General features: G+C 28.5%; 2 protein-coding genes across 3 annotated transcripts; one reads left to right on the top strand and one right to left on the bottom strand.

Annotated features, from left to right (window-relative positions):
• Positions 1-1,357: 1,357 nt before the first annotated feature.
• On the bottom strand, positions 1,358-4,691 carry LOC112691201 (E3 ubiquitin-protein ligase CHIP-like). Of its 2 annotated transcripts, none has more exons than XM_025565352.1 (8): positions 4,141-4,691; positions 3,692-3,853; positions 3,383-3,581; positions 3,178-3,305; positions 2,695-2,820; positions 2,578-2,634; positions 2,388-2,504; positions 1,358-1,746 (listed from the first exon to the last, which is right to left on the bottom strand). In XM_025565352.1, the coding sequence occupies exons 2-8, from the start codon at positions 3,818-3,820 to the stop codon at positions 1,615-1,617; spliced, it is 888 nt and encodes a 295-aa protein (XP_025421137.1). In that variant the 5' UTR covers positions 3,821-3,853; positions 4,141-4,691; the 3' UTR covers positions 1,358-1,614. The 2 variants fall into 2 exon arrangements, with proteins under 2 accessions (XP_025421137.1, XP_025421136.1); XM_025565351.1 differs by lacking the exon at positions 4,141-4,691 and adding an exon at positions 4,007-4,104.
• A 4,723-nt stretch (positions 4,692-9,414) lies between these two features.
• LOC112691202 (eukaryotic initiation factor 4A-III-like) lies at positions 9,415-10,073 on the top strand. Its single transcript, XM_025565353.1, has 2 exons — positions 9,415-9,765; positions 9,846-10,073. The coding sequence occupies exons 1-2, from the start codon at positions 9,633-9,635 to the stop codon at positions 10,052-10,054; spliced, it is 342 nt and encodes a 113-aa protein (XP_025421138.1). The 5' UTR covers positions 9,415-9,632; the 3' UTR covers positions 10,055-10,073.
• The last annotated feature ends 1,556 nt before the right edge of the window (positions 10,074-11,629 follow it).

The raw sequence follows: 11,629 nt of genomic DNA on the forward strand, positions 1-11,629 counted from the left end.
TTCTTTATTGGTTGTAATACATACCTAGGTAATTATACATACTCAAGCCTGGATTAAAATAATTAAAAGCCCCTCTAAAATAAATAAGAACTTGTGATTTATTACATTATTATATAATATACGAGTAGGTTAACATTATTATATAATATAATTAAATTCAGTTATATTAATGATTATTTTAGTACTTTAGAAGAAAAAAAAACTTGGACAGATTTTAAAGACTTTCTTAATTAATGTTATTTTTAATTGTTTGGCACTTATTTTTATCGTTCCAAGTATAGAAAAAAGTTTTTAGCAGACTAACTAGATCTTATATATATATATTCTTTATCCGATGATAGAAAACATACAATTTTGGGAATTTAATATTGATGGTATATTCAAGTTAAAATATGATCTATAAAATTAATTTCAAACTCAACTATTTATTGTTAGTAAAACCATATATCTTTTTTATATAAAAATGTAGTATTACAGACACTAAGCTTACTTTATTTACAAATACCTACATAAGAAATACCATTATTTGCAAAGCATAAATTTGATATAAATAAAAAAATTATCAAAAACAAATGTTAATTATAATTATTTAAAAATCAATGATATAAAAAATGAATTCTAACAATAGGATTAAAAAAAAATCTCATAACAATTATGTACTTACCATTGTCAAAATATATAAAATTAATATTCTAGATTAGTGGTGCCCAACCCGCGACCCGCGAAGGTATTCAATTCAATGTTGCTCGATAATTTTTTTTTTTTTAAATAAAACAAAATATTAAATAAAAAATTTAAATTATTATGATATACAATTTTTTTAAATTTATTAATTTTACTTTCGAACATTTTCTATTTAATTTCATTACAATTTCATGATATAACCTGTGCACTTAAAAGAGCTTAGTGGTCAAATTAATGTGTACCTCAATCTATAATCTTTTATAACAAAATAACATTATTAAATTAATATTTATATTATTCGTACTTTTATATTTGGTGGCCCACTCTAAAATAATTGTTTACCAATGTGGCCTGCCCAGAAAAAAAAGGTTGGACATCACTATTTTAGATCTTACAGGAATTAACATTTATATAATGACGAACATAATAATATAACAATTGAAAATTTATACATTAATAATGATATTAACCATGAGGTCATGCTATTTGATCTTGGGTATTAGATTTTATTGAATATTAAATATTGTATTGATGGTCTTTAAAATCTAAATTGATTAAATTATTTGATTTATATATATATAAGTGAGGAAAAAAATAATATAAATTATTTGTACATTATTTTTTAAGAAAAAAATGTATATTTTCTAATAAATAATAATTCAATACTTTTACTTTTACTTTAAAAAACAGTCAAATCAATATATAAATAAGGTCTCACAAAAAAAATAAAAATAAAAATATGGCAAGTTTTTAGACCTGAAGCCCTCTCTTCATTTTAATCCAGACTTTATCTTACTAGTACAATAAATTATATATATATATGATATATATTTTAATGAGAATATAAAATACTTGTATGGCATATTTTTTTTAATACTTAAAATTAAATATTTTTAATTTATTTTTAGTTAAGTAATCCATCTATGTAGATTAAATGCAATATTGATCCAGCCAATCATTTTCCATGGCAAATGTTTCAGCTGCTTCTTTTAATGCCAAATTTGGAATAAGTTGTTCAACTGTTAAAGGCCGACCTGATACTGGATCAAAATGACCAATTTTCTAAAAGTAAAAGTAGGAAATTATTACTAGTAATTCAAATATACAACAATATAACTGATATATTTTATAGTCACCAATAAATTAATAACAAATAAAATTAATTTTGAATCGTCTAATTAAAAATGTTTGATGCTTTGAATTTCTTAAATGAAAAAAATGAGACAATGAAGTTATAGTGTAAAAATAAAAGAATAAAGATAAACTAAAATGATAATAATTCAGTATTTTAAAATAATTTATAAAAGTTTATTTTTATTTATAGTTATACTATGATATTAAATAAGAATTTTTATTCGAACTTATAGCACTATAGTTTAAAATTCATAGCATATTTTTTAAATGTTAACTTAGGTATTTTTTTTTTATTTACAATTTATTATGACTATCTATCAGCTGTCTGACTAGTTTATCATTGTCAAAATATTAAATTATCTAATTTAACCGCTGACCTTTCAAAAAATACAACTAAAGTACACTTAAGTCTGTATATTTATAATGGATATACTTAAAATATTGTGGAAGTAAAATAAAACCTCTTTTAGTGGGTCAAAAGCATTTTAGATCTAACTATAATCAAAATTTAAATTTTAACAAAATTAGTTTTCATGACTTATTAATATATTCTAAACAAATTACCTTACCATTAAGTGTTCTTCTACATCTTTACGATCATACGATATACCACTGGGAGTAACAACAGGATCCTTCACAATATTACAACTAATGTTACCACACAAAAAGTCAGGTAATTCTCGTTTCTAGCAAAAAATACATAAATTTAATAAATTAGACAATATTTTAAGAAGGTAATGAACAAAATTATCTTTATACTTTTAGTCGATCATCATTCTTAACAAATATTGTATGTAGTTCAGAAATATTTTTCTCCTGAAAATCAAATAAAATAATAGAAATAACAATAACTGATTTTTAATTATATGTACTTACATTTTGATTTTGAATTTCCATAGTACGGTTTTCAAATTCTTCAATTTGATCTTTATCTTCGGATGGCAATTTAATATCATTGATTTTACGAATCATATCATCTTCCATAAGTTTTTTCAAATATGACTAATGTTATAAAATAATATAAATATCAACTGATTTTAACCGTACATTATGCATAATAGACATTAATAGATATTAATAAATAATAGTGCAAACTAGTAGCACTGAATATGCAGGATTTTAAGTGGTATTTAAAGGTGGATAGTTAAATTAAATGATTTATATTTTATATAGTATATCAATTAAGTAATTTGGAATAATTTTATTAATTTATAATAAATTACAGAAATAAATGTACATTGAATGTTCTGAAGAGACATGTGAGGGAAGAAGTAAATAAATAACTACACAGTTTGTACAACAATAAAAAACAAATTTGGTGTCATTGGTACAGACATTTTAAAAATAGTTTTTATTTACCAAAAGTTCCATCTCTTGACTTTGTCTTAAGCTTTCTTGTTTCTCCCATTTCAATCTACGGGCTTTTCGAAGATTTCTTGTTATGTCATCACCGTAGTTAATTTTTTTTTCTTTTGCCAGATTATGAGCTAATTATACATGGAATAAATTTACTAAATATTAAATCATTTTTTGAAATGTTAACAATTGAATGTTTATTTTTCACCTTTTTGTAATTTTTGTAATGCTTCATCATACTTTCCCAGCTCGATCAGTGTCTTCCCCAAAAAGAAACAACCTTTAATGTGTTCAGAGTCTAGTTCTAAAGCTTGGCAACAATCTGAATACGCTTCATTCCATTTATTTAACCTTAAGAAACATAATGCTCGATTGGTGAAATACTCAGGAACAATGTGATTTTTTACCTAGACGTAAAACAAAACATTGTTCACATTTGATACAAGAAAACACAAGAACTACGGTTTAAAAGATTAGGTTAATAATCTGGTTATATAATAATACAGATTTTACTTACAATAGCCATACTATAACATTCAATGGCTTTAGAATATCGTTTAGCATTGAATAGGCGATTGCCTTCTACTTTGAGATCAATATCGCTTTGATTAATAGTCACATAATCGGACTTGATGGGTTCGTACATTTTATAGTTACGAACTGATGAGATGTATAATACCTGAAAACAATAATCATCATTGTTGTTAGTTGTTACATCGCACGTACTGTTTATTTTATCTTAATGTTATGCACAACTGATAAATAAAATACAAGGTAGGTATCAATTGGCAGGTATGAAATCTAGTATTCTAAAACGCGATCGGTTTAGTACCATTATAGGTTGTTTCAGCTAACAATCGATTAACGAGAAACGTGCCTGTATATTATAACGAGCGCGGCGAGTGTAAAACGATAAACACTAGAACTTCTTGTCAGCATTAAAAAAAAACAACTAAGCATACGTACCGAGACCAGCCGCAGAACGAATCGCAAGGACCGCCGACGGGGAAACGGAACCGTTGGACAAACGAAAAGAATCGGTCGCCTCCGCACAGCGAAAACGGCGAAATAAGCGAACTCGCGTGAACGGGAATAGCCTCTGATATCTCGCGGATATCACCAGCTCGACGGTCGCGCACTCGCGAGCTACGGTATTGTATTGTCGTCCCGGTCGTCGAACATCCACCCGACGGCCGGCACTGTTCGTGTGTCGCACAAGAGCGCTCTATGGGGAGTGGCACCTTGATCGGTCTCTGCGTCCGGAACGACGTCGAAAAGTTAACAACAGGTGATGCGGTCTGGGGCACCGCCGACACTGATAGGCGCGAAGACGAACCAACACGGCGGCGGCGTACACAACATCGGTCGGTGCCGCCACTCCAGCACTGCTTGTGGGGGGGGGGGGGGGGCACACGGTTCTCGTACGATTGTTTTGCTGCGAGCACAGCCCCTCCGGAGCCGGCCGTCCGATTTTCTCGTATCGAACGCGCGCGAAACGGAAGCAAAACGCGAGTACACGTACCCGGTGCGCACATATAGTGGACGCCTCCGCCCGCCCTAGATTCGTCGTGTACCCGGTCTCATTTATCGATTTTCAACGTGCTACCGTTACCGTTCTTCACTGCGCTGCTAGTCGGACGACGCGAGGAACAAGACCGATGCCGGCTCCGGTCCACAGAGTCCCTACAGGCCCTATTTTTATGTGAACCCCGACACACAATGTGCACCACGAATGTACAAGTGTGCATTACGGTTTTAACGTGTGTGCACTACGGTCTACAAAACAAAAATTAAATAATAAGCCAACTATTAGGAAATATGAGTATTATTGAATTTTTTAAAATTTAATGCATATATATGTATATTATGTATGTAATATATTACTTTTTCTAAGACAGTAGCGAGACTAAATCAACAATGCCCTGAGTGTTAATCAAATTACTAATATCTCCTTCTATACTTAAAATAGATAAATAATTAAATCTTTCTTCTCCCATACTATTTCTCAGCCAATTTTTAATACGCCTCGTCGAAGAAAATGAGCATTCGCATGTTGCTGAACTTATTGGAATGGTCATAGCTAGGCTTAGGGACTACTAGCATTTGCATACTTTTTTTAATTATTGTTAAATATAGCAGAGTGCGAAATAAATTCGTATCTCGGTGCCATGATATCAGATCTAAAATTTGAATGTGCATATTTGATAGATTTTGCAGGAGAGTGCATATTTTAAAATGTTAATGCTTATTTTGCATATTTTGACAAATTTTCCAAATTTAAAATTAACAACTATGGATACATATTTCAACCTATTGAAAGAAAAATATATTAAGAGGACTTAATACTTCCAGTAATATGCTATCTGCAAACTACCTCTCATATCTCGTTATAATTTTTGTGTAAGTATAAATAATACTATAAACCTGTATCGACCGTATAACCCGCTGGATATCGACCGGATGTCGATAAAGATAATAGCTGATATAGAATAATAGATTATTTGTTTAGTGTCCAGTTCAGTTGATTGTTATCCAGGGCCGTAGCTAGGGGGTGGTGAGAGGTGCCTATGCCCCGGCCGCAATTCCTGGGAGAACGCAAAAATGAAAATCTTGCGTTTAATGTTAAAAATTACAGCGGTCAATGTCGTATATTTTGTTTACAAAATCTTTAACAGCCTTCATATTATAATCAAAACAATCATCGAAAATAATATCTAATAAGCGTAATATTTTCAAATTGAAAATACGTGAGGGCGCATTTTGAAGTTTCGCCCCGGGCGCAATGTTTGGTTGCTACGGCATTATTATTATTCGTCGTTGTTTTTGCATCTCGCAACCACACAACGTCGAATCATACGTAAAACGTCGTACGCGTATATTTTATAATATTGTGTAATGCCGAAAGTACAACAGTCTACGAGTAGCCGACTACAAAGTTTTGTTTCGGAGTTTAAAGATATATTTACATCCGATGAACACGTTTTATTTTGTGTACTATGTGGTCATTTTTTTTTTTTTTTTTTTTAATGCATATATATGCATATTATCAGTAGCGTACATTCGGTGGGGTTGGGGGGGGGGGGGGGGGTTAAAAAAAATAATCATTATTTTTTTTTTTTCGTTGTACAGATAAATAAGATAAATAACTGCTATAAACAGTTATTATTTTATACAACTTTTTTACCAATTTACAGTTTACTTTTACATTACAGTAAATTAATAGCTATTGGAATATAAAAACAGTATAGTTAACAAAACTTTTCAAACACCTATCAATATAATTATTTAATTATCATAATATTTGTATAGTTGTATATTTTAAGTTCAAAGCGTGATAATGAAACTACGAATATATTACACGTCATCAATAATAAAACAATTTTATTTTTTTTTTTTGACCCTGGGGAGGTTTGAACCCGGAAACCCTCCCCGTATGTACGCCACTGCATATTATAATGCATATTTTAATGATTTTAGAAGCATATTTGTATGCATATTTGTGTATTTTTTAGAGCTATAAGTCCCTAAGCCTAGTCATAGCAATTTGTAACAACTTATACAAATTGAGATAGATATGTTTTTCAATTACATTCTTCAAATCGTTAAAATCAAAATCATTTTTTTTAATTTTTAAACAATTGTGATATCAATTGAAATATCCACAATATCCTGAAACGAAAAAAAAAGATTATGATAGTTATAAATCTCATTACAAATAATTAATTAATTAATAATTAGTTCAGATAATATATTATTTTAGTTTCATATTATAAAATATTAAATTATGATCTTCATTAGTTTGATACCTTATAATGATTAATGAAGTACAATTAATTTTTATAATCCAAATTGCAAAATAAGTCAATTGAATTTGCCATTAATAAACTTTCATCTGAAAATCTGTACTTTAAATAAGTAATTACAGTATTCATGCTGCGCATATATGGTGTATTTTTCCAAAACGTTTCAACTGAATTTGATACTTCATGTTCTGAAGCTGAAACTTCTGCTCCTGTGGTCGTTGTTAAAACGTAATAATTACGTTTTAACATAATTACGTTTCATAATTATTATGAAAATTGCTTGGTTCCCTTCGTTGACGTTTTGATCCTTTTTACCAAATAAATATAAAAACATTGAAGTATAATATTATACACTTTATAAAAATAACATAATAATATATATTATATAAGAAAAATCAACCAACCAAATGATGGAATCTGTAAACATACATCATTTTTCTCAACTATATGCATTACTTTTCTCCACAAATTTAAAAATTCATCATCATATCTTAAGTTTTCAAAAAATGTTATTACACCAATAATTATATTTTTAGATGAACCAAGATTTACAGCTTTATTTTATGAAGTATTGCTTAAAATATTTATAATACTCAACACTTCTTTCAGTATAGTAAAAATAACTAAAAACTAACTATTTTAGATTGAAATCAAAATTCCTATAATATTTAAAAAACATTTATATAGATAGGCATCAAAATAAATTATTTTCTTAACTATTATTTACCTATAGCTTGAGCGACATAAATAATACAAAATAAGTGATGTATGTTAATATTTTAAGAATATTAAAACTAAAAGTATATTAAATAAGACAGTGTAAATACATATGTTATTTTTTCGAAACCAGTTGAAAAAACATTTTATTAATTAATTTATTAATTTCTACGTATAAACTATTTGTTTACTTTATTAAATATTGATTTACAATTGTTAACCATTTGATAATTTTGAATTTTAATTAAATTTTTTATTTTTTTATTACTCTAAAAATGGTTAAATTAAAAATAAGAATAATATAATATAGTGTAATAATACATTTTTAATATTAAACAAAAAAAATATATAAATTATTGAACTTGAGTATAAAAATTGTAGTGCAAAAATACACTAAGATCTTTGACCTTATTCCAAATTTCATAGTTTTTTAAAATCTGGTTCAAATGATACAATATATAATCTTAAATCTGGAGCTGCGTTCAGTTTATTTCTATAATTATTATTATATACATATAGTAGTACTCTATAATGTATATTCTATACTAAATTTTTATAAGATAAATTGATGGTTAAGTTTTTATTTCTAATAACGAATCGTTATGAATGAAATAAATTCAATATTTTCCTTCATTACTCAATTTTTTTCCGGGTAGGTACTCTAGGTTGGGAACCGCTGCACTAGACGATTCGAATGCACGCGACCTCGTTTCAAAATCGTGGTCCATTTTCACACTGAACGATTTGCGTGCGTTTTCCAAAGTACAAAAAGCGCTAAATGTTATTCAATTCTTGTATTTTATAGCATACTGGGTTAGTACTGCTGTTACCGTTCATTGTAAATGACTGCTGTTCGTTTCCTATTGAACTTTAAATTCGTTGTGTTTCGTTTCGTATTTTTTCTTTTTTGAAATGGAAATGTTAGATGATATTGAAGCCGTATGCGTTATTTTTGCATTATACAAAGAATATGAAATCAGTGAGAAACAGAAACGAAACAAATTAAAAGACGACCTAGGTTGATCCTTTAAATTTAAAAATACCGGATAATGGTCAGTTTTAGGTGAGATTTATGACTATTCGTAGCTACCCAGAAGAATTCAAGAAATATATATATATATATATATATATATAGACATTTAAGTAACTTAAATATAATAATCTCAGTTAGATGAAATTTTTAAAAATACTTTTTGTCTAGAGACGGTAAAATATAAATTATGAATGAACGTAAATAAAAGCGAGGGAATTGCGGCGTTTAAATCGTCCATGAGTATTGAAACAACGAAAATAACTATGAATTACATAGGGAAAATAATGTTTAACTATAGTTGGATTGTTGCAAACTATCGAACTATATGTAACGATCAAAATCAAACATCTCGACGTGTTCAAACGCGCCCGACGCTACTGAACGCACGTTTCATATTCCTATGTTTAGTTATGAGCGATTAAACACGACGTTTTTAAAAAACGAACGCGCGAATTCGAATCACCTAATGTGTAATCCACTAAGGCCTCAATAATCATTAAATTGGAGTTCGTATAATTGTTACACTGTTATGACTGTAAATATTAAAAGTTTTTGATGTTTCATATTGTATCGTATTTGAATTTCAAATTTGCAGCGTACCGCGGCGTTCGAATTTCTAACCTATAACTAGCCGGGTTTTGTTTACAATTGAGTATTACCATATCGATCGTGTATGAAAGGTTACGCTATCGCGCGTACCGTTGTCACTTTACCTTGATTCTTTCAAAACTTGTGTTTTTAGCTTCGTACGTTGTATTTCGTTATTTAGCATTCTGTTCGTTGCTGTCGTTTTTGATTTCACGCGTTCACTTTGTTGTTTTTTCATTTCACATCGTTTGATCAACGAATAAATAAAAACCATTGAACATTTTCGTGTGTGACTCGTTACTACGAAACTATACAATATGGCTAGGAGAGGTTTGTTGACCGACGATTTATCCCATGTCGAATTCGAAACAAGCGAAGATGTCGAAGTTATGTCGACATTTGATTCAATGCATCTAAAGGAAGACCTTATTCGTGGAATTTATTCATATGGTAAGTTGCTTAAGCGAAATGCAAATCTTTTAAAGGCTATATGTTAATATTACTGTGTTTTGTTTTAATAACTTTTACAGGCTTTGAACGTCCCTCTGCCATACAGCAGAGGGCAATTAAGCCCATGATTAAAGGACGAGATGTTATTGCCCAGGCGCAATCCGGTACCGGTAAAACTGCTACATTTTCCATAGCAATGTTACAAATAGTGGACACACAACTCAGAGAGTCACAAGTATTGTGTTTGTCACCCACCAGAGAGTTAGCTGTACAAATACAAAAGGTATAATTAACATAAATTATTTATGTTTATTGAATTATATCTATCGCATAATAAGCAAAATTGTTTGAATTATTATATTCAGTACTTTAGTTATAAATTATCGAAAAATTGTAGTTGTATTTTGAACGTAAATAAAAATAATGTATAGTATTGTAAAAACGTGCGCATGAATCGTTCAAGAGGGCATTTAAAATGATATATGTTAGTAAGAAAGTAATAAAAAAATATACATTGGAATATTCATGATCTAAAATATTAGGATCGGAAATGAATAAATGTCAACTAATGTCTCAACAGCCAACTTATCAGTGAAAATGCATTTTATTGATGTCTGCATTTACAACAGTAGTTGATAGTAGGTGGAAAATGTGTGAAAATTCAATAGTAAAAGACGTGAGTTAACTTAAAGAATGAGGACTAGGTATATTCTTAGTTAAAACTAGTGGCATAGTGTGGATTGCCGTCAGTGTTGTAAGCAATCACCAAAAATTATATCTACTTAATCTCCATTTTTGTTTTTACCATCTCCAAAAAGTTGCTTACAATTTATATTACTGATTTGACCCTATAAAAATTAAAGAACTGCATAGTTCATGATTTTCCTCCCCTCCACTCATCTAAATATGTACCTAAACATTTTTTTGATACATCATAAATATTAAAAATTAAGTAACAACAATATTTTTATTTTAATTATAAATTCCTATTATTTGTTAGAAGTTTACTTATAAGACAACTCAATTCTATTTTTTTAAAAAAAAAAAATTATTAAGTCTATCGTCTTTAGAATTGAAAAAAAATCTTTCAGCAGAAGTATAAGTTGCAGGAATGATTAAACTAATATACATAATTTAGTAACTTGGTAGAACAGTTGTTAAATGTGTTTCATTCATATATTTCAGAAGTTTATAAAATGTATTAATATTATATTATTTATAACTTATATTTATATATTTAATATGTGTTTGATAAAACTGATCATATGAATATACGATTGATAATTAAAAATACTGGCCATATGTCTAAGTGAACTAAATTTATCCCGAGGAAAATAATCTTTGTAATAAGATATCTTTTTCAAAACCAAGTAACTCTATACAACTGTTAAACCGTGTAATTCAGAAAATTGTTCATTGATTTAGACTAATATAGGATCTACTATTTCATAGACTTAACGTTAATAATTAGTTTTTCTATCTATAGATACTTGAATCATTCAATATCTTTTACTACTAGAGGGAACTTCTTTATCTCTTTCTAAGTCATTTACTTCATCCCAAACTAAATCAAATGTTTGCCTATATTAATTTAATTTATTCTTAAATTCATTTATTTTTCGAGTACAGTATGAAATATTTTTTTTTTTAACACATTAAAAAAAATACCTTGCTAAAGGTAGTATTTTACCAAAAATGATTAAAATCAAAATCAAAATTTTCTAAAGTCAAACAAAACACATTTTAATGATTCAGCGTCTCAATTATTGGCATTCTCTCTAATAGACTGCATTAATTAGATACCTTAATCTTGTAGTGATAAACACCATAGAAATAACATATTACATATATATATATATATATA

The sequence above is a fragment of the Sipha flava genome, unplaced genomic scaffold, assembly GCF_003268045.1.
Source record: "Sipha flava isolate LNK unplaced genomic scaffold, YSA_version1 573_pilon_pilon, whole genome shotgun sequence".
NCBI classification, from domain to species: domain Eukaryota; kingdom Metazoa; phylum Arthropoda; class Insecta; order Hemiptera; family Aphididae; genus Sipha; species Sipha flava.